Source organism: Alexandromys fortis, unplaced genomic scaffold, assembly GCF_014885135.2.
Source record: "Alexandromys fortis isolate MF-2015 unplaced genomic scaffold, M_Fortis_MF-2015_v1.1 scaffold_51, whole genome shotgun sequence".
Classification (NCBI taxonomy): domain Eukaryota; kingdom Metazoa; phylum Chordata; class Mammalia; order Rodentia; family Cricetidae; genus Alexandromys; species Alexandromys fortis.
In genome coordinates, this window is record NW_026067925.1 from 6,913,115 (window position 1) to 6,940,329 (window position 27,215).

Here is a 27,215-nt window from a genome sequence, read left to right on the forward strand (position 1 = left end):
TACTAAACTTCATAAATTTTGCCATGATATTAAAGATGCCCTTCTGTTGAGTGCATACTTAAAGATTGAGTTACTATTTTTAAATATTTATTAAAATAATATTCACAAAACAGGACCACCTAATTATTCTGTATCATTTTATTTGCCGATAATTAAACAGGGAAGCTTTTCAGGTTCCAGTTAATGCAATTCCTAATTCCAGGTCACTTTCTCAGAGTGGTACAGTAGCCCAAAAAGAAAGTTTCTGCCCCTAAATAAAGGGGCAAAACTGTTCTGCCATCTTCAAAAGCTCACCTTTACCTGAATTAATGGCAAGTTAGACACTCAAACAAGTAAAAGGATACTTTTAGACAAAGCAGTAGACCCAAGATAAGCAATTAACCTTGGGCAGCATAAGTATAAATAAAAATGCTGATAAAGGGCTCACTAATCATCCTTCCCACCTCCGGAAGTTAGCAGGCAGCTGGCCTTGAACCATGATAAACACACACCCATCATAGATTATTTACACATAAAGGAAGAGAAATATTAACCAAATGGCTAAAAGTGAAGAACATGATAAATAAATAGCATCATTAAAATTCAAGCGATGATTTGTTTTGTCTTCAAAGCCCAAGTGTCCAACAAACATCACTTTCCTGGAAGGGCTGATGCGCATCTTTGAGAACAAATGTCTCTTGAATCGACTTGGGGACTCAATCTATTATAATAAAGAAAAAAACATATAAATCATGAGTGTATCACCGGTTCGTAATTAGAATGCCAGTACCACTGTGCATTAAGTATCTTGGCTGTTTGCCTGCCTTACTTAAGACCAGCAGAGAAGTAAAATCCCAACAACTAAGACTCCAGCAGCTGTTCAGATCACACCGCACTGTCTCTAACAGCGGTCTCTGCCAAACACATAGGTATGCGCACCCGGGTGCCTGGAGGTTAGCGGTCCTGGTGCGTTGCTCACACTCGGTATTAAATATTTAATAGCATATTTTCCCTTAATGGAAACCCAGGCCCATCTGATCAGTCACTGGGATCATCCAGTAATGCAGTCAAAGTTACAATGCAGCTCTCTCACATCAACTTTGTAATTAGATAATCCATCACTTTATTAATTCAAAAAATTGCCTTCCTTCCTACTTTATAGCATGCTGTAGCAGTGAAACCCAATTGAGCTCATCAACAAAGAGGCACTAAAATTTAGTCTGATGAGAACTTGAAGCCCTCAAGTGGCAAGCGTACACATACTCATGACCTTTCCAAACACCAGGAGGTAATGTTCTGCGCACGAACTAGACAACACAGAGCTCCGGCGTCACCCAGCCCAGCTCAGCCTGCACAACCAGCTAGCAGGAATTAACTGAAGGTCTAGACTGAGAGTGGAATCTATCAAGATAAACTTCACGCTTGCTTTGTCTTGATGTGCATTCTCCCAGAGAATCAAAACAGGAAAAAAAATATTCAAAAGAAAAGGATAAAGACTTCCTTGTCAATTCTTTACTAAAATGATAGGGCAGATTATCAACACTCTACATCTTGATAGTGCATGCCAGCTAAATGCAAGTTATAATTCTGAATTCGAGACCTGTTTTATTTGGCCTTATCTCTAATGTCCCTCAAAACCTCTAATCAATATCACTTCTCATCTTATTAATTTATAAGATTCTTGTTATAACACATCCTGAATTCTCCAATTGAAAATAAAAAGAATTTGCTCATAATGAAACAGAATATAAAAGTTCAGTATCCCAAAACAAAAGAGTCACCTTCTCATGTGTGCTTTCAAATGCACACAACCAGCCTGCACTGCAAATGTGCTACGTGCATTAAAAATTACGCTTTATTAAATTAAAAAGTACAGTTAAGAATGCATATGTGCCTTAAAGAATAAAATGGAACCAGAAGAATTATTATTTAGTTTGAAAGAAAAAGGGGAGGGAATATCTTCTCAAACAGATGTGGAATTTGTAATCGAAAACCTCCATGCCAACGGCACAACACTGTGAAATCCAACAGTGCTGCAGAGCCCTGGGAACACACAAAGACACATGTTCTGTGGTTGGGAAGGTCACTGTTATTCTGCTGCTTCCAATTTAATGTCTATTTCTGAAATATTCTGTGCAACTTGCTCAGTGTCTTCTTTATTGGTCTGATCTTATAGTGTTTCTAATCAGTCAGAATTCATATTTAGAAAAGTGATCATCTAGAATAAAAGGTAGTTGTCTTTTCCCAGAGCCCTATATTAACCCCTAAACACATATTTTCTGTGCATTTATTATAAAAACCTCAAAAGCTGTTCGCTAAAATTATACTTAGCCTAATCATAACCATTCTAACCATTATGGTGAATAGAAATATTACACGGTGCAGTCCATTTCAGAAAGTAATGATAACGAAAACACTTGTAATTTAGCTTTCTCCTCCTCGCGAAACAGAATTCATCCATCACCTCCTTTTTACACGACCTGCAGGAAACACTCAGGAGTCAAGTGAGTGGCTACAAGCAAAGGCAGAAGGGGATTTTTGCCACAATAGCTGTGGACTGAAACAAAAATACCGTATGAGGGTAGAGATACTATTTTCTGGCCGCAAAATTTCTTCTCAGGAAGACAGGTAATTGACGGCATCTCAAGAGACACCGACTCTGAGCACAACAGTGAGCAACCGTCTGAAACTCAGGTTTACAACCAGTCGCAGTCTGTGCTCAAGGCTGAACGGCAGCACTGGGAGGCATAAAACGCTGACATTTTATCCTCAAATACCAATAATGCAGGGGGGGGGGCAGAGCAACAGCAGTAGACGTTCACAGGAATGCGCCAGCTACTCTACCAAGCAACTTAGTTAGTCCTCATTTTTACACACAAAGGAGATACTAACATCCTATTCACATGTGAACACACACATATGTATTTTCTCAAAGAGAGAAAGTGAAATTCTCCTATCTGTATTTGTCTACCTGTGCATTTGTGTGTGTGTGTGTGTTGTGTCTGAGTGTGTACATACAAGTGCACAGATAGAAGAAAACAGACCAGAAGAATTTCACTTCTTGCTTTGAGAAAATGACTTAACTGTCACACCACACAGCAGCCATTTAAATCTGTCCTCTCGAGGCTGCAGAGATGTCTCAGCGGTTAAGAGCACTGGCTGTTCTTCAGAGGACCCAGGTTTGAGTCTCAGCACCCAAAGGCTGTTAACAACTGTATGTGCCTTCCCTTCCAAGGGATACAGTGCTCTCTTTGGCCTGCGTGGGCACAGCACACACATGAGGCGCACTTAATTACATGAAAGCAAGACCCAAACACATAAAATAATAATATTTTTAACTAAATAAATGAATCGGGGCTCACTAGCTGTGCTTTTCTGATCTTGTAAGTCAATAACTAGAATTACTATACACTCTTTCTCTGCATTTGGAGCAAATGTCTAGGACTCGACCTGAAGACTTCATTAGAGCAGTCTTTATTCGCCCTTCCTAGATGAATCCACCTCAACACCTAACTAGAAACTTCATAAGAAAGTAAAAGCAGAAGAGCAAATGTGTGGTAAGGGAGGAGGAGGGAAGGGCACGCTGGGAGGAGGCAAAGGGGGAGCTAATGAGCACGTGACTAATCACCTTCTCTAAGCTCCCTCACTGACGTCTCCAGCCATCTCCTGCCCCTCAGCTGCCTCTGTTATTCTCAGAGGCAGCCACCACCTGCCCCCCTTCCTCGAATTTCAGAGTTTTATAGCCCCCAAGAACATAGATTTTAAGTTTCAGAAAAAAACTCTCTCTCTCTCTCTCTCTCTCTCTCTCTCTCTCTCTCTCTCTCTCTCTCTCTCTCTAACTATCTATCTATCTATCTCTCACTCATCCACCAGTTCTCGTGGCATCAGCTCTTCTTGTGCGGGACTTCTGGAGGCCAGGGCAGGGAAGCATCCAGCTTTCGTTCAAACTCTGACAGGAAGAACCACACGACTGAGCTGATCTTCCACACACTGACCTTCTCAATCTTCTCTCGTGGATGCCCCACTGGGTAGCCAATGAGAGCACCACACTCCCCACCAGCCTCTCAACACCACCGCGGACAATCTGCAGACAGAGCTTCTCAAATTCTGGTCAATTTCTAATTCTCAGTGAGAAGCCTCCTTGATAGCTGCGATTGGGATGGGGGAGGGGGGATTCATTTCAATATATCTCGTGGTGCTCAGCTTTACAACCAAACAACAAATTCGTTGCCTACAGCACATGAAAAATTCCTGGGATCTACACGTCAACTGCTGTTTGCTTATGTGGAGGTGATAAAAGCAAACCCAATGCCAATTCTAAGAAGTCCTTGAGACTGTGACCCACCAAATACCCATGCAGAGAGGTCTCTAGAGTGTTGGCAGAAATTTTGCTGGGCAAAAACTACAACTTTAGAAGCATTCTAAGAACCTGGTCTAGTAGAGGAGCCGTTACTCTTCCACCGGAAACTCCAGAGGGTTCCACCCTCCACCAGAGGGTCCAGCAGCTAAGGCCACCAGTAGAGGCAGCTTTGAGGGATGATTCACTGTGTCCTTGACTGGGCCCAGCTTGAATAAACAAGATTCGCTCCTACCAAAATATGCCATGGGCCTTTGGTGACAAAGACCCAGGCTAAAACAAAAGTGAATTGAGTCTAATGCTGACATATTACATAAATGACTATAAAAGAGAACAAAACCAACCCAGAACACACGGTCTTTTCCTTGAGGCCAGGGAAAGCCCCATTTCACAGACCAAGGAGGAGGACCACACGTGAAAGTCGTGTGTGGACAATTCGCATATGGCAGGCACGCAGGAGCAGCCAACTAGCGGGCATGCGCTGTGGTGCTGCCCGTTTCCTCTCTCCGGGTGACTGTAAGATGATGATAAAGTGGGTATGGGTTAGAAGAGTGGAAAGGTCCTCTGCCCGTGCCTTCCACCCACGCGGTGCTGAAGAGGCCCGCGCATTCCTATACACTCAGTGCTCTGGGCCTCTCTGTGGTCTGAAGGACACTGATTAGCTTAAGGTAATTTTCCTGAGGAATCAAAATCAAGACAGTGATGTCTTCTACAGATAAATTTATAAGCAGAAAAATAACCACAAGCGACGAAATACTACCTGAGGACACTGTGGCAAAGAGCACGGGAGTCCAGCTAATTATCTGGTTTCCTCTGACTTTTACTAAAAATATCTTAGGACAAGTTACATGTCTGAGTCCAACTAGACTCCAAAATCTCGATGATATATATATATATATGTTTACATGTGTGCGCTTGTGCGGGTGTGTGCGCACACATGTGTACACTTGTGCGGCTCTGTGTTCACACACGTGTGCACTTGTGTGGGTGGGTGTGTTCCTCTGTCACTCCGTGGGAACCACTCATCTCGGTTTTTGTGGACAGACTTTCACTGAGACCTGGGACTTCCTGACTGGACAAGTGACTGGTGGGCCAGGGAGCCCCATGGACCAGCTTGTAACATTTCATATGCACTCTAGGGTTGCAAGCATGCACCCCCACAGCCTCCCTTTACATGGGTGCCGGGGGTGGGAAGTCTACAGTATCCGCTTGTGTGGTCAGCACTTTTGCACCTGAGACCTCTCCCCAGGCCAAAATGTTCCATTTTATAGCAAGCACGTCTACAAGTGTGTGGAAGGAGGATTGCTTATTATTCAAAATTTATCCAAACATCTACCCACTTTCACTGCAAGGCCAGAACGCTTCTCATGCCTGACACGGAAAGAGTTCCACAAGATAAACGCCATTGAAGGCGTTTAACAATAAACAACAGGAACGAGGCATCCACTCACGTTTTAGGTTTAGCAGTGTCTGAGACATTCTATATGAATACACACTGTAATTACGCTTGTTTGGAAGATATTTTCGACAGCAGAAATGACACCACAGAGCAGCAGCACTGTCGGGGTGAGAGACGAAGCACCAGATACCGCAAGCATTTTCAGTGCTTCACACCGAGGAGGCTGTGTGACTGTACCTATGGGACTACAAGAGGCTGTGGCTGTACCTATGGAACTACAAGAGGCTGTGTGACTGTACCTATGGGACTACGTACGAGAGGCTGTGTGACTGTACCTATGGGACTACAAGAGGCTGTGTGGCTGTACCTATGGGACTACAAGAGGCTGTGTGACTGTACCTATGGGACTACGTACGAGAGGCTGTGTGACTGTACCTATGGGACTACGTATGAGAGGCTGTGTGACTGTACCTATGGGACTACGAGAGGCTGTGTGACTGTACCTATGTAACTACAAGAGGCTGTGTGACTGTACCTATGGGACTACGAGAGGCTGTGTGACTGTACCTATGAGACTATATACAAGAGGCTGTGTGACTGTACCTATGGGACTACGAGAGGCTGTAACTTTTCAAGAACGCGCAAAATAAACAAGCAGGGAGCAGCCACCATATTTCAAACCAAATTCGGATTATAGATAAACCGGAATATAATGCTAAGATCATATTATCAGAAAAGTACAGGACAGACTTGAAAAATAAAAATAACCTTGAAGGAAAAAACGAGAATAAATCTCTAGCAATCAAAATAATCACATTTACGTTCACCAGGTAGGTAATTTCGAAAGTATACTTTAAAATAACTGGGGGATGTTATAAAATCCGTGTTTTACAAAGTTCAAGGTAAATGGCAAAGTCATCTTCCAATGTAAAACATGACGACCATTAAAAAGAAATGGACAAAGACAGCAGACCCAGAGCAGAGTGGGTGGTGCCAGGCATGCGCCGTCCGCCCACTGCATCCTTGCTGCCTGGGCCAAAGCAAACGTGCAGGCTCATTCTCAATCAGGACACTTTGTGTAACTCCCACTAACACAGCACAGATGAACACTAAGTAAGTCTATTTTCTTTCTTTAACCCCAGATTACACTAATCTGATCTTTAAATTATTTTAAGTCAGAAACTGATGTGTTTTCAAATTATAAAAGAATTCCAATAGATTTTTTTTCACTTGACTAAAACAACCAACATTAAAAATAAGTCCAACAATAAAACGAAATTCTTCAATAGAATATAATGAAATAGATATGCTGTGATCTTTCGAGAAAAGACAGTGAACACTCCAAAGTGGATGTTTGCAGTATTAGCAATGGAAAATCTCCAGGACCATTACTGGAAAAGCAGAAAAGACCCTTTTCGGTCCAGGCAATACCGAATTCCTTCATTGCCTGCTCGTTTAGACAGGCAGTGATACCAGGCATTAACCGTCTACAGTGTACCATCGCGGTTCTAACAGTCTTCAATGTACCATCGCAGCTCTAGACATGTTTGCAGACAGCAAAGGGTAAAGGACTGACTCACAGCACGAACACAGAGACGAATCTTCAAACTTACTTTTGCAAAGGCTTCAAAAAGGTCAAAAGATGGCGGCAGCTGAGAAGCATCCTGAATCTCTTCTCTCATGAAATGCTGGAAAGTCATTGCAAGTTGCCTCAGGCCCTCTTTCTTATCTTCGGTGAGTTTGTCAATATCTTTTTTGTAAAGAGAAGAAAGAGTATGATCACCAAGTGGACATCACGGATAATTTTCAGTGTGCAATGATGGCTATTAAACAAGATCTTTCCTGACATGCAATCTATCCTGACAACTACAAATCATGAAACATATCATATCGGTTAAATCTATCCAGCTTTATCTACAAAACAGATCACAGAGCTATCGAACGAACAAGCAAACAAATAAATAAATAAATGCACAGACGGGCTCTAAAAGTACAGCAACCCGAACCAGCTGCGCGTTACCAGATTTTGTACATCACGGAGCACAGCTGTACCGTCATAAATCCTAATTAAAGCAGTGAATTTAAACTGACTTTTCCCCATAATAATTCATGAGTAGGTCACAACTGACTCATAAACAGTATTATCTGAAAGGTTAAAAAGGCAGAAAATTAGATATCCGAAGTTCATATGAAGTTTAAACAATTGAAGTTTGTCAGACAAAATGTGTACTATAAGAAAAATCTGCCCAGACTGGACAAACAGAGACAGAGATAGAAGGCTATGCTTCTTCTCCTTACCTTGGGGTTAAAGAGAAAGACACCAGACATAAGAAAAGAGCTAAAGCTGATAGTAACTCTGGAATGTTCCAGGATACAAAACTGGCATAAAATAAAATAATTCTGTAATGTTCCAGGGTACAAAACCAGCATAAAAGTTACTACGATTTTTTTTTCTTCTTTAAGAAAGGGTTTCTCTGTAGCTTTGAAGCCTGTCCTAGCACTCTCTCTGTAGACCAGGCTGGCCTTGAACTCACAGATATCTGCCTGCCTCTGCCTCCAGAGTGCTGGGATTGATTAAAGGCATGCGCCACCACTGCCCGGCTAGACTTTATATACATTAATGGCAAATTTAATGACAAAAGAAACAAAACAATGTGCGTCACAATTGTGACCCCAAAATGAGACATGCAGGAAGAGATTTAACCAGAGGAGCGAAATCCTCTGCAACTACAAAATTCTGATGAAAGACGCTAAAAAGGAGGAAGAGAGGGAGGGAGGAAGAAGGGAAGAGAGGAAGGAGGGAGGGAGAGAGGGACGGACGGACGGACGGACGGGCGGAGAAAGAACATAAACATTAAAGAAAACAGCCCATGTGCATGAGTTAGAACAATTAACATTGTTAAGACACCCACACTCTCCCAGGTGACTTAAGAACTCAATGTGATTCCTAGAGATCAACAATGACAACCTGCCCAAGAACAGGAGAAACATTTGGAAAGCCTATGCCACCCGGAGTAGCAACGATAGAAATGTGACATATCTCATGTGAGAAACATCTACAATTCCATCATCACTGAAGAACATGCCATGGACATGACAGCAGACCTGCCCATCACTGCACCAGAGCACAGAGGCCAGAAATCATCTGTGCCCACACCACATGACTCTCGGCAAAGTTGCTACAAATACACATTAAAGGAAAAGATGGCACCTTCAATAAATCGTGCCAGGAAAGTAGATATATATCCATGTATAGAAGAACGAAACTAGAACTCTATTTCTCTTCATACACAAAGGCAATATTAAATGTATCAAAAACATAAATATATGACCAAAACCATGAAACGTTTAATGAACAAACATAAAAGAAAAGGTTTAGGACATTGATCTGAGCACAAAGCTGTTGACTATAACCACAAAATCCTACCAAGAGAAACAGAAATTAAAAAACAAAACCCAATAAACAATAATAAAAATATCTGCATAAAGAATACAATCAGGCCAGGCGGTGGTAGCGCACACCTTTAATCCCAGCACTCGGGAGGCAGAGGCAGGTGGATCTCTATGGGTTTGAGGCCAGCCTAGTCCACAAGAGCTAGTTCCAGAATAGGCACCAAAGCTACAGAGAAACCCTGTCTCAAAAAAAAAAATTTAAAAAAAAATACAATCAGTACAGCACAGAGACAACCTACATAACAGACGAACACCAGCAAGTCATTCATCTCAAGGGACTAATATTTAGACTACATACAGAATTCAAAATAACTCAGTAGCTGGGAGAGGAGGGGCAGTGGGGGAGGAATCGGGAAGAAGGGAGGGAGCAGAAACTTAGAAAGTAAAAACAAGGGGCCGGGCGATGGTGGCACTCGCCTTTAATCCCAGCACTTGGGAGGCAGAGGCAGGCGGATCTCTGTGAGTTCGAGACCAGCCTGGTCTACAGAGCTAGTTCCAGGACAGGCTCCAAGCCCCAAAGCCACAGAGAAACCCTGTCTCGAAAAAAAAAAAAGAAAAGAAAAGAAAGTAAAAACAAAAAATAAATAAATAAACAAGATGGCGACAAAAATGAACTCAAAGCAATATGAAATGATGAAGGGAAGTACGCGCTCTCAAAAGAGAAACAAACGGTGACCAGACGCATGACAAAACAGTCCACAGCGCTAATCACACTAAACTAAGACGATGAGATGACATCTCACTCTGGCTAGAATGGTTATTATCCAAAAGCATAAAATAAAAACCCTGGCATACATGCAGAAACATGGGCAAACTCCTCGACAATGCTGTGTAGACAGTGTGCAGAACAGTGCTATGTCAAATTTACTGCAGCTCTGCACACAATACTCAAAACAAGGAATGAGGATGAATAGAAAAGAAAATAAGGCACATCTATACAGCAGCATACTACCAAGGTGTTCAAAAAGATGGTGGGAGAAGACTGGAGATCACAGTGTTAAGGGAAATCAGCCAGGCACAGGAAGACAAATATCGCACATCCCCGTCCACTGGAGGAAGTTATAAAAGGTTGCCTAGCTTCCTTTCTGCTGCTGTGATAAAACACTGACCAAAAGCAACTTAGGAGAAGAAAGGGTTCATCTGACTTACAGTTCCAGGTCAGTCACAGAAGGAGGTTGGGGCAGGAACTGAAGGCCCAGAAGGAACAGAAGCCATGGAAGGACACTGCTTGGTGACTCTCTCTCTGGTGCACTCACAGACACAGACTTACCTAGTTGTCCTATACAGCCCAAGACCACTTGCTCAAGGAATGGTGAAGAACGATTAATAAAAGCTCAGTGAGAGAAATTGGGGTTTGACCTGAAGACCCGAAAAGCAAAGCAGCCAGCCACGGCTCTTACCTCGACCTCAATCCAAAATGGCTACCCTGCCTCCAGTAATCTCAGAATGAGACTGTGTCTGTGAGCTGTCTCCTCTTGTCTTATATTCCTCCCTAGGCCTGGGATTAAAGGTGTGCACCACCCGGTTTCTATGGCAACTAGTGTGGCTACTGGGATTAAAGGTGTGTGTCACCACTGCCTGGTCTGTAAGGCTGGCCAGTGGAGCCGTTTTACTCTCTGATCTTCAGGCAAACTTTATTTATTAAAACACAAATGAAATGCCCCACAGAATGGCCTGGGCTCTCCTACATGCACTAGTAACTAAATGATCCCACGCAGAACTGTTCACACGCCCACCAGATCTAAGCAGTTCTCATCTGAGCCTTCTCCTCTCAGGTGACTGAATCGAGCTGACAAAGGTAGCTAGGAAATAAGCAGATCTCAAACAAAACAGTGAAACAGTGATCACCAGATGCGAGAAAGGACAGCGGGACAGAGGGAGGAGGCTAGACAATGGGTACCAAAATACAGCTAGCTGGGAGAATCCATACTGCTATTCCACAGCATACAGGCTTAAGCCCTTACCAGATGAAAATAGTCAAAGAATTCCCAACACAAAAACATGACACACTTCTGACATAAAACACCTGTCATTCTGATATTTTCATTACTTATATATTTATGCTGAATTACTCTACTGAAACATTTCAACTTCCAAAAGGTTCCCAATATACACAATGATACACTTTTTGAAATGGTAATGCTAACTACCCCGATTTTACTGTTACATATTATATACATACACTGGACACCATAAATTTGTTTAGATACTTTACGTGTCGATTACATTTTCCTAAAAAGCACACATAAAAAGAGATTTTTTTTCTAAAGCCAGTATGGATTCCTTGAGCATTATCTTAAATTATAATACCACATTTAAATTATATGTCATTACAAATGACATATTAAGGCTAAGAGTGCACTGTCACACTAATAACATATGAAAGCATTTCACCAAAGGCAACGCAATCGCTTGCTCCTGAGCAGGGCTAATGCTAATAGTCAAATTCACGGCAAACGGTGTTAATTACACAGCAGTACCGCAAAGAAAAATGACTAATTAGTTCTCCATTAAAACTTGAAAAGACACATCAGATTGAACTAACGCTCCACCTCATGTCAGGTGTGCATATTTTCTTCCAATTATTTGTCCAACAGAATAATTAGCCCATGATTTCGTAAATAATAATTTATTACCATTGACACTTGAGGTCCTAGAACTGTAGATCTAGAGATCATCTTCTCATTCATCTCTATCCAGAAGTGGTAAACAGTGTCACCAACGTAGTCTATGTGTTCGGGCTAGTTTGAGACTAGAACCACTCACACCCTCAGTGAAGAGGACCTGTGGCTGCACAGAAGCAAAATAAACCTGACTGTACTTGACACCCACACCTGGGAAGCCATAGGGCACCCATGGCAGCCGGCAACCACCATGGTAGCTCAGGAAAAGAACGATGCTCACCACTGTCACAGAGCCTAAGTCATCTGTACCTGCAGCTTTTCTTAGCATCTAAAGGGCTGATGACACCAAGGGATTCCCTGGGGTGACACTTTTTGCTGTCACTCTTTGCTAACATGGAGAGCAAAGCAAGAAAGGGAAGAAGGGGATAAAGGGAGGCGAAACAGAAGACAAATGTTATCACTTAGACTAACAGCTATGTTACTAACACACTGAGTGAGATTCCTCGGTCCTGCTCAGGAGGAAATCATGAGTACTCCCTTGTACACGGCAAAGGATTATGGGTTGGATTGATAGATTCAAAAAATCACAGCTTCGAGGCAGAGGCAGGCAGATCTCTGTGAGTTCAAGACCAGCCTGGTCTACAGAACTAGTGCCAGGACAGGCTCCAAAGCCACAGAGAAACCCTGTCTCAAAAAACCAAAAAACAAACCAAAAAAAAAAAAAATCACAGCTTCCATTCGTAAAAACCAGAAGTGCACAAATGGAGACCTTAGAAGCTAAAGACAGCGCACTGGGTAGGGGACTCAGAGGCACGGAGCCCTGGACTCCAAGCGCGACCAAACTGACACAAGGTGGCTCCTGAAGCCCTTGGCTCTAAGCAACATCTGTGACAGCAGCAGCTGGCAGCAGTTCGGCACCAGCTAAGCATGACAGCTTGAGCCTAGGGAATCAGGACGCCAGCGCTAGCATCCCAGCTCTCAAGCACCTTGGATGTAGAAGCCTTCTATCTTCAAGGTGCGGCAACTCCCAGGAACCCTTCCCGTGACCAAGGCCCTAGCCTCCTGCCCACTGACTTCTCAAGTCTTCCCTTCTCCAACCATTACACTGCTTTTACTCTGTACCCCGAGCCGGACACTCTTCAGCCATCGTCACAGGTACTGTTCCACTACCATCGACTTCCCCTGTGTTACCAGTCCAGACCACCACTCCATCCATGATATAAAAAAAAAAAATCACAGGTAGGTGAGAGAAGTCCCTTTAGGAGAAGCTTTTTATTGGGTTAACTGTTAAAACACCACTCAGCTCAGGAGGGAGTCGTCACGTTGACTTGAAAACTAGGTGACCAGCCTAATAATGATAGAGCCAGGAACAGAGGAAGTAGGGCGTGCAAATGAAGGGTTGTATTTGTACCAATCAAAGAACAGTTTTTAGTTCGACCAATCAAACAGCTTCTTTCTGAGTTCATAAAGTGATGTTCCCACTCCCGTCTTGAACAAGAGCAGCAACAGAGACAGCTAAAGTTCACCAAGGCTTGGCTCAGGCTCCTGTCTTCTCAGGCCAGTGCATGGTGTCTGGAGTGGTGGTGACCGGAGCAACGCCTCCTGAAGAGGAGGAGTCCTTCTAGGTGGAGCATTCGCAGAGTGATCACTACATGCCCAAAACAGCCTCACTTAGACAAGCACAGTCCAGCCAGACAGCAGAAGAGGGACTGCTTGGCTGACAGCTCCCTGCTCTAGGCTTCCGGCAGAAGAGAGGGAAGCCGTCATTTAAAGGTCTGGACTTCTGCTCTCACTGCAGGATTACAGATATTCATGGAAAGGACTGTATGGTGCTTTAACAAAGCTTGACAAAAGTCACAAACCTAACATTCTCACGATACTGAATAATTCTTCATAGCGCCAACCCTCTGCCACAGTTTCCCTATGAAGATGAGTCCCTCTGCCCAGTTCCATGACTATGCCTACTGTAGACCTTTACAAACCTAGGTGTTCCCAACCTACCCTAGATCAACTAGACAAACGTATGTGTTAGCTGTTTATCAAAACAAAGACTTCTTCAGGGCTGTTTTATGCGATAAACACAGAAAAGCAAAGTCGTCGTTAAAGCAGTATGTGGAGGTCACTCAGTGGCTAAGGGTGTGCCTACCATGAGTGAGGCCCTAGACCTAGAAGGCTCTCAACCCTCCTAACACTGCGACCCTTCAATACAGTTCCTCATACGTCGGTGACTCTAGCCATAACACCATTTTCATTGCTACTTCATAGCTGTCATTTTACTACTGAGCATTTTCTCAGTTCCTATGACCATGGGAGTTGGTTTCTGATGGTTGTGGCCCACAGGCTGAGTGCCAGGACTGAACCTCTGGGGAGAGGAGACAACGGGAGGAGCGGGATAGGGAGAGGGAAGGAGGGGAGTTCAGTCGGCAAATGGTAGGTTTAAAGATAGTCATGGGTAATCACTTACTGGACTCCAGATCGTAGAATGAGTAGAGTCTCTCTGACTCTGAGGGCTTCTCGTCCATCTGGGAAGGAGAAGGAGAAGACAAAGGTGACCGCTCCCATATATAAATAAGTATATTTGACCACACTTGGATAATTTTTTCAGACATGATACACCACTACATCACTATGTAGCTCTGGCTGTCCTGGAAATTAGTCTGTAGACCAAGTGGGGCTCGAACGCACAGCAATCCACCTGCCTCAGCCTCCTGAGTACTGGGATTAAAGGTGTGTATTACCATACCCAGCTACAACGAGATTTTTTTTAAATATTATTTTCTATATGCCATTTTCATAGCTTCTTAAAAACATTTATTTATTCATGAACGTGTGTGTGTGTCTCAGTGAATAACTTAAGAAGCCAGTTCTCCCCTTCCATCACATGGGTTCCAGAAGCAGAACTCAGGCCCTCAGCTTGCAGCCAGCACCACTAAACACAGAGTCCTTTCCCCAGGCCTCTTCAGCTTTTCTTGGAGTTAGTTAGTAACAACCTTAAAAGCTGCCTTGCAACATCACCAAAGCAGTTTTGTCTCTAAGTAAAGAACTCTTTACAAGAAGTTCCCATACTTTCACAGTCTCAAAGCCTCTATCAAAGTTCAGAGTGGAGAAAAGGGAACGAAAACGTCCACAGTCAATTAGTAAATGATGGGACCAAATTGGAGCCTGCAGTAACCTGAGGCATTTACACCACAACCTAGTGGAACAATCTAAAAGAGCCCTCAGATCAGGATCTCAGACTCCGCTGTGTTACAGCGGAAAGGACAACAGAATCACAAATCCTGGCTCTACAAAAGAAAAAAAAAGGATTTGTCAATTTAATGTATTACTATCTAATTATGTCCGCACTTGAAAAGACAGTAAAGGCAGTGTAAGAAAAAAAAATGACAAAGAAAACATAGTAAGTATTAGCTTGTAATATCCATTACCTCAAAACTCTACTCAAGAGAGAGGTAACAAAATCTCTATAGACAGGAGCCATACAGCCATGGTCATCAAGTCAATGACCGAGTTTCAAGGAACACGGGTTTCTTGTCTTACCATACTGCCTGGGACAATCCACCTTCCACCTTAACACAAATTCAGTCTGTCTTAAATACGGATAGGATCAGCAATCACTTTTATCAAATTAAATCCAGGCTTCTCTCATGGGCTGTGTACTCACAAGTTTGACAATGACTCTCCCCAGAAGTCTCACGGAGTCAGGGGGATATCTGGGCTTGCAGCTTTTAAGACATCTGCACTCCCGTTTGTGGTCCGGCCAAGCTTTTTTCTAGAAAACAAGAGTAGGGAAGGACATCGAAGATGAAAGTCAACTTTCACTTAAGCCAATCCTGAACAACAATTTAATTTCAAAAGCCTAAAAATGTCTGTAAAATACAAAACTCATTATGTAATACGGCAAATGATCCAGAATTTAGCCTTCGTCAAGTAGGTACCAGATTAAGGCACCAATACCTCAGTTTCACTTTGTCCTTTCATTTGCCCTCTGGTTATTACCAAAATAACCCTCTTTTTATTATGGGTTACAACCCATAATAAGAACCAGTGGGTTTTTCTTAGTGCTTAAACTTAATATTTAGCCATATACAAGACAGTTTTTTTTTTAAATGAAAATGTCACTCAGACAGTGGTGGCGCACACCTAAACAGGTGGATCTCTGTAAATTGAAGGCCAGCCTGGTCTACAGAGTGAGTTCCAGAAAAAACAAGGCTACACAAAGAAACCCTGTCTCAAAACACTAAAACCAAGACTTCCCCAACCCCCCAAAAAGAACAGACTCACAAATGAAAATATTACTTAGAGCCAGAAAATAAAACATGTGGCTAAGGGAAATCAAAACAGGGAAACTAACATTCTGAGTTTCCACCTTGCTGTAAAAAAGTCAGGAATACCAGGAGGGCTGACAGACGCAAAACTACAAAGATTGTAGCTCTCACATGAAAGGCACTAACCCATAATATGCAGTTTGCTAAAGAGTGTACAAGGTCATACATCTGCCCTGGCTTAATTATAACAGAGCCTTTGCATTTGAAAAAGCATGTAGGTGGGAAGATAAATTTTCTGATCAGCACACTTGTAAGACTAACTACATGATGAGGTTGGGGAAAGCAGAGGGTTGGTCACCAATCTAGACATGAGTGTGAGCAGCGGGCTAGTCACCTATGTAGACATGAGTGTGAGCAGCGGGCTGGTCTCATATCTAGACATGAGTGTGAGCAGTGGGCTGGTCTCATATCTAGACATGAGTGTGAGCAGCGGGTTGGTCACCTATGTAGACATGAGTGTGAGCAGTGGACTGGTCTCATATCTAGACATGAGTGTGAGCAGCGGGCTGGTCTCATATCTAGATGTGAGTGGACTAGAGGGAAGGATTCAATCCCTGAGGAGAGGGTAATGGCTAGAGCAAGTCTCGTATGTTCTATTGCTGACATGCTTGATGCCCATACATTCTTACTTCATACAAATTATACACCTGACTCATATTTCTGTTCAAGTGAGCCTTCTGGTGTTTGCCTGGCCAGCCCCTAGCAACCTAGGCTTGGGAAGCACTGTTTAACGAGCCTGTCATTTCTGCCATGAACTCCACACAGAGCTGCTCGCAATGATTATCATGATCCTGCTTAGTGTTCTTTGTAATCCTTCCATCCGCTGTTTATACCTCGCTCGCATCTGAGCTGGATCCATGTAGAGAAGGATGAGAAGAGCTGGGCACAGAGCTCAGCAATAGAGTGCGGAAGCCGTGGAGGAGGAAAAAAGAAGAAAAAGAGATGGCATGCCTGTAATTCCTCAGGAGGCTGAGGAAGAAGGATTAGGAGTTCAAGGTCATCCTTGACTATGTAATAAGTTCAAGTCAACTTGCGCTGCGTGAAACCTTATCTTTTGGAAAAGAAAAAATGAAAGTTATAAAAGAAATAGCTTGTGACAGCAGACACAAAATGTTAAAAATCACTAGTGTGATTGAGGCAAGTCCTCTGACATCCACTTAGCATTCTAGAATGTGCTAGACACATGGCTAAGTAATTAACAAAAGACAGTGCATTTCCTTTCCTCAGCAATCCAGACACTAGAAAGCATCCCAATATTAGAGAGAGAGAGAGAGCAAGGCGCATGACCTGGAATTTAAAACAAACTTCCCACACATAAACAAGGATAGTAAACCCCTTGGCACGCGCAGCATGAACACTAAGTGACTGCCATGTTTGTACATTTATTTAAGTTGCTTTATAAGCAAGGCAGAAACAGGGCATAATGACTTCCATAATTCTCATCTGGGAGAAAGGAAGACATATGCTACTAAATATTAAATCCCAGGAGTCTGCTGCAGGAAGGCTGCTCATCAGACTGGACTCTGTCTGCCACAGTGCTTACATTTACAGCTCGAATGGCCTTGCGGGCAGCTACCTAACACCAGTACTTACCTGGAGGCATGATATTAAAATCTGACTTGGCAGAGCAAAAAAGCCTGTTGTGCACGAAGGAGTACTGAACTGGCAACTGTCAATCACCAAGATGCACAAGGTAATCAAAAAGTTCACTGTTTTGCTGTCAAATTAGTTTGAAAAACACAAGACCATACACAACCTGGTTAGCAAAATATATTCTCCTACCAAAAATTCTAATGCATCAAAGAAACATCAACAAATGATGCAACACAGCATCCCACGGCTGTCATTGCCATCCTTGGGGATGTAGGTTGCTATACACTGCCTAAGATGTGCTAAGATGCTTACTTCCATCTGGTCTTGGAATGAAAGTAGGTTAAGCAGACCAATGCAGAATTCTTCATTCTGATGAGAAACTACAATGCTGTTATCTTTAAATATTGAGTTACTCTGCTACTGGTGTGGGAAGTCCTTCTGTATATGTGTTCTTTTTATTGGTTAATGAATAAAGACGCTGTTTAGGCCAGTGGCTTAGCAGAATAGAGCTAGGTGGGGGAAACTAAAATGAATGCGGCCCTACTACATACAACATGGTACACTAATAGATTAGCACCTAGCCCAATCGTCATCAGAGAGGCTTCATCCAGCAACCAATGGGAACAGATGTAGAGACCCACAGACAAACATTAGGCGGAGCTCAGGGAACCCTGCTGAAGAGAGGGAGGTGTCAGAAGGGTCAAGAAAACCATAAGAGCACGGCCCACAGAATCAACTAAATGGGGCTTATAGGGGCTCACAGAGATTGGAGCTACAACCACGGAGCCTGCATGAGTCTGCACCAGGTCCTCTGCATATATGTCATAGCTGTGTATCTTGGTGTTCTTGTGTGACTAATGGGAGTGGAGGGTGTCTCTGACTCTTTGGCTGGCACTTAGGAGCCCTTTCCTCCCACTGGGTTACCTCATCCAGTCTTGATATGAGGATTTGTGTCTACTCTTATTGTATCTTGTTATGCTGTGGTTGGTTGATATCCCTGCTCTTTTCTGACGGGAAACAGAGGAGTGGATCTGCGAGACTTGGAGGGGAGAACTGGGGAGAAGAGAGAGAGGGCAAACTGCAGTCAGGATGCTTAGAGAGAGAAGAATTTTTTTTAAAAAATTGAATTAAAACTGAAGGGAGAACCACGACTGAGCTGAAAGAGTTTTCTTTGGTTATAAAAGTCTAGAAGTTTAAAAGATGCCCTCAGGAACAGACTGTGTGAGAAGAAAGGGACCACACAGTGTCAATGGGCCAAAGAGATTGTACCTTTGCCTGAGCCAAGTGACCCACTGAACAAGAGTAATCGACAAGGTGTGGCAGAGACCATATGGGGCAGACGATTGTAAAAGTAGGTTTTAATCAATCCATTATCCTCCTCTGAAAACCTCTCGATGTGATCAGCTGGGCCACCTGGCGGCCGAAATACACTTCAGAAAGAGAATCAATTACCGGTTAGGCAGCTAACATTTAGAGAATTCTCGTCAAAAGAAACTTCTGGTCTTTAACATAATTAATAGATCTGTCTAAATAATAAATAGATACTGGGAGAAAATCTTCTTTCATTCTATTCTGGGTCGTTCCGTGTAATGTGCTTATCTTTCCATTGGTTTTAGAGAATTAAAAAAAGCTCTTTTCCTTTTTTTTTTTTTTTTTGGCCATTCAAAAGTTAAATCAGACCATGTAGTCATAAATATAGAATGTCATCAAACTACTTGAAAGTGCTTCATTTTTGAGGAAAGTGTCAGTCTATTCCATTTCTTCTAACCATGATGATAAAAAACCAGGTTTTGAAAACATTCCCCAGGCCCTGCTGCTTGCACTCTTTCCAGAGGCTTTAAGTCCAAGCCCCGCAGAGAGGCTGTTAAAGGCTCCCTGTGAACTGACACACACTGGCACCTCACTCAGCACATGCCTTGGTCGGGACCTCAGTGGCACACTAAGTTTAACTGTCCACCAGTTTCTTGAATGATAACCATTCTTTCTATGTTCTTCTTCTACTGCCAACCAGGAACACGAAGAACGTTAGTTCACAACGCTGGCTGTGATGTTTTTCTGTTCTCACAGATGAAAATTAGCAATGATGTACAATAAGCAGAAACTGGCATGTGATAAAGAAAAACCAAACACTGCATTAAGAGTCAAGGACAACAGGAAATTCGAGTTTCAGATGAGAAAAGGAAAGTCCGTCATAGAAACCCATGTGTCCTGAGTATCTGCGACTCAGAAACTGCAAGTCTCCGTGACTCTTGCAGTATTTATAATGTTCAGACTACATGCTAATTACAAGAGGAGTTCCCAAAGAGAACAATACCAATATTGAAGGTTGACCTGCAAATCCATGCTGCTATTTTTGTTTGTCTCCATGTTGCGGTGCATGATGGGGACTTAATTAGCAGGAAATGAGATTCCAGACCTCCCACAGAGGACATTTCCACAAGAGAAAAACTTATTCCAAAAGCAACACAAGTTTCACTGTCCTTCAAGATCTGCTGTGAAGGTAAAAACCTGTTTCTAATCGGCTCAGTCTAGAACCAAACCATGGTTGACTTGTTTTTACAGTCCTAACAGTGCTAACTTTGTTGTTGTTGTCAAGCTAAGGGAAGACTTTGAGATCCTGACTAAAGTTTGTCAATATTTCATAAAGCTGGATCAACTAAAGTCACAGCACTTACTCTATCAAGTTCCCAACCCAGCAGACCTCCCACCCTGTGTCTGCTCCTCCTTCTCATAGTGGCTTTATGGGTTTGCATAATTATGACATCCAGTCTAGTCATGCCTAACTATTTACATAGCAGGACACATTATTTTGTTAGTCTTTATTTTATTTCTCCTTATAAATATACAAATTTGAGCCAGGAGTGGTGGCATACGCCTTTAATCCCAGCACTTTGGAGGCAGAAGCAGGCAGATCCCTGAGGTCAAAGACAGCTTGGTCTACAGAAAGAGTTCCAGGACAGCCAGAGCCACACAGAGAAACAATGTCTTAAAAAAAAAAAAAAAAAAAAAAAAAAAAAAAAAAAAAAANAAAGAGGAGGAGGAGGAGGAAGAAGAAGAAGAAGAAGAAGAAGAAGAAGAAGAAGAAGAAGAAGAAGAAGAAGAAGAAGAAGAAGAAGAAGAAGAAGAAGAAGAAGAAACAGCAAATATACAAACACAGGTGGATTGCATTTCATTTCAAGATAGTAGAGAGGGCAATAAACATAACTGTCATAAAATGTGTAGCTAGGTCTAAGAAGAGTTAAAAATCTCAAACTTAGAACAATCCTATGCATGCCAAACATACACACATATATATTATCTGTTCAAATGCACGTCCTAAGAACTACCCCCAGAAAACTTGATATAGAACTGGATATCTGAAATTGTATTACATTTCTTTATAAAGGTGTGTGCGTGGGCCGTGTGTAAGTGTATGTATGTGTGTGTCACAGTGGATGTATGGAGGTCAAGGACAGACAGCAGGCAGCAGTTCCCTCTTTCCACCACGTGGATCTCCAGGGTTGAATCTGAGGCATCAGGGTTAGCAGCAAATGTCTTCACGCACTAGGTCCTCTCACCAGCCCCTGGACTGTGTTTAATCCCTGCCGGGGCTTTCAGTGTCTACCTCATACCAGTCACAGTTATCCGCAAGGGGGTCCTATGGGCAAAACTCAAAAGAAGTGAGCTGCCCCTCAATCTGCAGACACCAATAGAGACCTGAGAGCTTTCACTCGACTCAAGAGCACTTGGTAGCAAATGAATAATAGCTCCTCCTCCGCGCTGGAAAAGGCCCAAAGTTGAAGCACAGGTCGCCAGAGGCATGAAGATCTGCAAAGTTGGAACCTGGGAAAATAAACTGGAGGCGGAGCAGCCTGTCTCCCAGCGGCAGCTGACTGAAGGACCCTGATCCAATTCTTACATAAAGACCTCTCAGAGAGCTCAGGAGACTCAGTGACAGTGAGCAGCATGGTCTTCTCACTTTAATGCTGGGGCATGCATGTCCCAACACAGCGAGAGCCCCTTCCCAGTACTACTCAAAGTACGAAGGGAGAGCCAAAGATGATGAAGGAACAGGGTCAGGAATGGCCACAAGGCTCCAAGTTGTCAGAAAATGAAACAAGACTAAATTATAACCTCTGTGGAAATCACAATATCTTGGTTAACCAAAAACCATATAATATGGGGCAATAATAACACTAGAACCCCAGAGTAAGCCATTATCATCTAGTACAGGGTTCAGAAAAACTACAGCCAGCAAGTAAAATCTCTGTAGTCACATTTTGCTTGCTCGTTTCCTGGCCGCCCAGACCCAAAACAATCACACAGAAACTATATTAACTACAATGCTGTTTGGCCAATAGCTTAAGCGTATTTCTAGCTAGCTCTTACATCTTAAATTAACCCGTTATTTTATATTTTATCACAAGGTTTGTGGCCTACCTACCGGTAAGGTCCTGCTAGCAGCTCATGTCTTTCTCCTTTCAGGGCTACATGGCATCTCTGACTGACTCCACCTTCTTTCCTCCTCTATCTTCTTGGAATTCCCACCTTGCTCTATTCTGCTAAGCCACTGACCAAAACAGCTTCTTATTAGCCAAGGGCAATAAAACATACTCACAGCATAAAGAAGGGAAGCCCACATCAATACAAGAATAAAGTCATTCTCTTTGTGCTAAGACAAAGTTGAAAAGTTATTAGCAACCCATATAACCAAGAAAATTTACCATACAGGAAAAAAAAAATGCTAAACCATGATCTCCATGCTGGGCTAACCAAAATATCAACAGCAGGTTCTATGTGGACCTAGCAAAAAAGGGCATTTTATTTCCCTGACATAAACAGCATCTCCAGTTCTTAAAGTCACCAGAGTGGTGGCTAGCCCTCATCAGAAAGTTCAAACTGGTAAGACAGGATACAGAAGCAATTTAGGAGGCCATCAACGGTGTCACAGCTGCCTCTGGGACAGGCTACCCTGCCAGGCAAAAACTTCTAAATGAAAGCTATGTAGCTGACAGAGAATGAGACGAAAACCTGGCGGTGGGGGGGGTGTGGGGGGAGGGAGTTAACCAAAAGCCTAGAGTACTAAAGTATCTTAAAACATCTCCCTAGTACTGGCATGACTTAGAGCAAGCAACAGAGAGTTAAGATGAAACGTCCAGTTTAAATACGATGCTGAGACTGCCCAGACCACTGCTACAGTCTTCCATTGGGTCCCATTCTTACACTCACAGGTGCTTTCCCTAGAGAGAGGACATGGTGACACACACCTCTAATCCAGGCACTCAGAACACTATGGCAGGATGGCTTTAGAGTTAAGCCATCTTGGGATTTATGAATTTGAAGCCAGTGTGGGCTACATAGTAAGACCCAACCTCAAGAAACTAAAAGGCACAGGGAAGAAGAGAAAAAGGAATAGTTTCCAAATAAAAAATAAAAAATGAAAGGCTGGGCGGTGGTGGAGCAAGCCTTTAATCCCAGCACGTGGGAAGAAGAGGCAGGTGGATCTCTGTGAGTTCGAGACCAGCCTGGTCTACAGATTGAGTTCCCGGACAACCAAGGCTACATACTGAGAAACCCTGTCTCTAAACAAAACAATAAAAAAAAAAAAAAAAACCTTACACAAGGCAGGAAAATGAAAANACAACCAAGGCTACATACTGAGAAACCCTGTCTCTAACAAAACAATAAAAAAAAAAAAAAAAAACCTTACACAAGGCAGGAAAATGAAAAACAAAAACAGGAAAAGAACAAGAAACAGAAAACAGTAGCAGGTCTGATAGATATCAGTAACAAGAATCATTCTGAGGTAAAGAAGGCGGGGCTGAGTTTTAGAAACCGGACCGTGAAGCTTTGCGCTTCCTCTTTCCTGCCAGCGCCGAGCACAAGCGAGCACAAGCGCCGCAAGACCGGGGGCAAGAGAAAGCCCTACCACAAGAAGCCGAAGTATGAGCTGGGACGGCCTGCGGCTAACACTAAGATTGGCCCTCGTCGGCCCTCGTCGCGTTCACACGGTCCGTGTGCGAGGAGGCAATAAGAAGTACCGTGCCCTGAGATTGGATGTGGGGAACTTTTCCTGGGGTTCTGAGTGCTGTACTCGAAAGACAAGGATCATTGACGTCGTCTACGATGCGTCCAATAACGAGCTGGTCCGCACCAAGACTCTGGTCAAGAACTGCATCGTGCTCATTGACAGCACCCCGGACCGACAGTGGTACGAGTCCCACAATGCACTGTCCCTGGGCCGCAAGAAGGGGGCCAAGCTGACTCCTGAGGAGGAAGAAATATTAAACAAAAAACGATCAAAGAAAATTCAGAAGAAATACGATGAACGGAAAAAGAACGCCAAGATCAGCAGTCTCCTGGAGGAGCAGTTCCAGCAGGGCAAGCTTCTGGCCTGTGTCGCCTCAAGACCAGGCCAGTGTGGCAGAGCAGATGGCTATGTGCTAGAAGACAAGGAGCTGGAGTTCTATCTGAGGAAGGTCAAAGCCCGGAAAGGCAAATAAACCATCCGTCATAGCTCATGTAATAAAGGTGTTTATTATTCTGTAAAAAAAAAATCATTTTGAGTGCCAATGGTCTTGATGAATCAACTAAAAGAGAGATTGTCAGGATAGACTAAAAATAAAACTGTGCAAATCCTAGTCTGAGGTCTGGAACAATTATTTCTGAAAGAATCAAAAGGCTTAGCTTTCCTCAGTTTCCCACTTTGAGTACAGTGTTCCAAAAACAACTGATAAAATCACCCTGTGAAATGCTTACTGATGTAGGATTAATTTTTCCACCATAAGATTAATCAAATCATTTGATAACTACACATGAAATACAGACCCAAAATATGATTTATATATGTAAAGAGATATAAAGTCGCTAATATGAAACAGAACTTCTGTCTACAAATATAATGCTTTTCAAAACTTCGTAAGTGAAATTTGATCTAGAACCTGGTCATGTGCTTTGCTCAGCAATGAGGTCAATTACAAATGCAAATATCACAAGCCAGATGCAAATATCACAAGCCAGACGAAATCCAGAAAAGCTCTCAAAAGTGCTATCAGTTTTACATTTTGAAAATTACTCAATAAAAAAACAGCCTGTTTCTCCTTTACAGTCTCAGGATCAACTGTGATATTCCATTACGCCAATATGGAGACCTGTTCCCGCACCAGGAAATAACGCGATGGACGTCCCACAGTAAGGCACAGGCAGGAGCTTAAAGCAGCCAATGAAAACCCATTCCTGTCAGTCTCAGAAATAAGCCTGTGCAGGCAGTGGACAAGCAAGTGCACTGACTGACCGAATGCATAGGAAACACGGAGGGACAGTTGTCTTCGAATCTACCGCATTCACAGAAGAAACACAAACTATCTTAGAAAAAAGAAGAAAAGGAAACTGGAGAAAATGTCCACTGTTTTAGTCCTGCATAATTCTGCAGTATCTTAGTTTTTATTTCGTGGTTGCTTCTGTTTAAAAATGAAATGAGAAAGCTAACAACGACAGCATTCTCTGAGGAGGAAGAACATATGACACCCGTGAAACTCCCCGAAACCTTTCTCAGGCAACTTATCAATACCATAGGCCCACATAAAAGCCCAATTATTGAGCCAAAGCCATGTCCCTCTCAGGCGAACGTATTTTTTGCTCCAGAGTCACAATCTCTACACCAATTTCCATTCCACTTACTTTTACTTCCTGCTCATTACTGCTCATCGTCCTCATAGTTCAGTTTGTCAGTTTAATTTTGTGCGGCTTTCTAGGTACCCACAATAATTACAGCAGTTAGCTCTGGACCTCCAGGTGTGGATAACTAGAGCAGTTTAAATGCATATGTCTGGCCAGTCTCTGCCTACCACTTCGACGCCCACACAGCACCCCTACACACACACACACACACACGCACATAGACACGCACTCAAGCTACCGACACATACTCCATCTTGCTGGCTATTTCCCCATTGCCTTACACATTATATCTAACCGTGACACTGTTATTGATGCTACAGTGAATAACTAATATATGTAATAAAACATGTACACCACAATGAATCAAAGTGACATACCCACTTACCAAAGTCCCTCTACTTGTTCTAATCAGATAATGGGTTTTTTCTTTTCTCTATGTTTTATTATAACCGGAGAAAGTAGCCTCAGAGAAAATATATTTGTAAAATTGTGGGGGGAAAAAAAGGCTTAGTCCACTGAGATTAGAAATGAAGTTTCCAAAAGATGTGTATCAAATAGTTTGTTGATTCATTGTTTCTACATGTATTCCACCTGAGCAGACATTTGGAAACACGGAGCCCAAATTTACGAGGAATGGAGGAGGCTGAAATATCACCACAGAATAGACTTTTATGATTTATCTTGGGGAAAAGCATGTGTGTTCTCTCTCTCTCTCTCTCTCTCTCTCTCTCTCTCTCTCTCTCTCTCTCTCTCTCTCTCTCTGATATTATTTCTATGTATGGTGTGCGCCTATATGCATGTGTGGAGATATGCATGATGTACGTCTACATATGTGTGGAGGGTCAACACTGAAACAGAGCATCTTTGCTTCATTGCTCTCCACCTTTATTTTTGGAGACAGTCTCTCACTGTACCTGAGCTCACGGACTCATCTAGACTGGCTGGCTAATGAACTTCAGAGATCTGCCTGCTTTGCTCCCAAGCCTGTCTGATTCCCACGGAGTTGGGGTTACCACAGGTACTGTCCTAGCTGATGATCTGAACCCAGGATGATGCTCGCCCCGCACACACTTTACCCACTGAACCTTCTCCCTAGCTCTTGATTTCTACTGTAATTTTTTTCCTTTTGTGTCTTTTGATTACAAAATAGAATAGCTTGGGAGGAGGGGGCGTAGAAGGGATAAAGATCTTTCTGGGCATGTACCAGAGTGAAAATAATTAGCCAAGAAACAAATGTCAAATGCAACAGATAAAAGAAAAACAGATATAATCAGAATGTTATAGCAAGAAAGATTTTTTTTTTTTGAGACAGGGTTTCTCTGTAGTTTTTGGTGCCTGTCCTGGAATTTGCTCTTGCAGACCAAGTTGGCCTCGAACTCACAGAGATCAGCCAGCCTCTGCCTCCCAAGTGCTGGGATTAAAGGCGTGTGCTACCACTGCCCAGCTGCAAAAAATGAAATTTACATTTAGAAGGTAAGCATAAATCTGGACATGTGCTGTTAGTATGTACATTTATTTCCCAAAATCTACGGTGTATCAAGTATCAACTATGAGATGGGTAACAATTCACTTGCTGTTCTGAGCTGTTTATTACTGGTAATTGAGCATGGTGACAGTAGTCAAGTTATACACGGCTCTAAAAAGTTAAATGGAATAAGTTAGCACCTAGCACCCAGCAGATAGCTAACAAGTATTAACTCTCAGCACCCAGCACCCAGCAGACACCTAACAAATATTAGCTCTCAGCACCTAGCACCCAGCAGACACCTAACAGATAGTGGCTCTTATCAGTGCAGACTCAGAAACTGAGGCCTGATCTTGTGTTT

The 27,215-nt window shown here is 42.9% G+C and overlaps 1 protein-coding gene and 1 pseudogene across 1 annotated transcript in view; one reads left to right on the forward strand and one right to left on the reverse strand.

Annotated features, from left to right (window-relative positions):
* The window catches only part of Smyd3 (SET and MYND domain containing 3), a 535,421-nt gene that overhangs the window by 415,896 nt on the left and 92,310 nt on the right, over positions 1–27,215 (reverse strand). The window contains exons 3-5 of the mRNA XM_050142970.1: positions 15,474–15,581; positions 14,277–14,334; positions 7,349–7,485 (exon numbers count right to left, since the gene is read on the reverse strand). Coding sequence (XP_049998927.1) covers positions 7,349–7,485; positions 14,277–14,334; positions 15,474–15,581 — 303 coding nt within the window. The remainder of the gene's footprint in view (positions 1–7,348; positions 7,486–14,276; positions 14,335–15,473; positions 15,582–27,215) is intronic.
* Positions 16,446–24,230, forward strand: LOC126502189 (40S ribosomal protein S8-like; annotated as a pseudogene).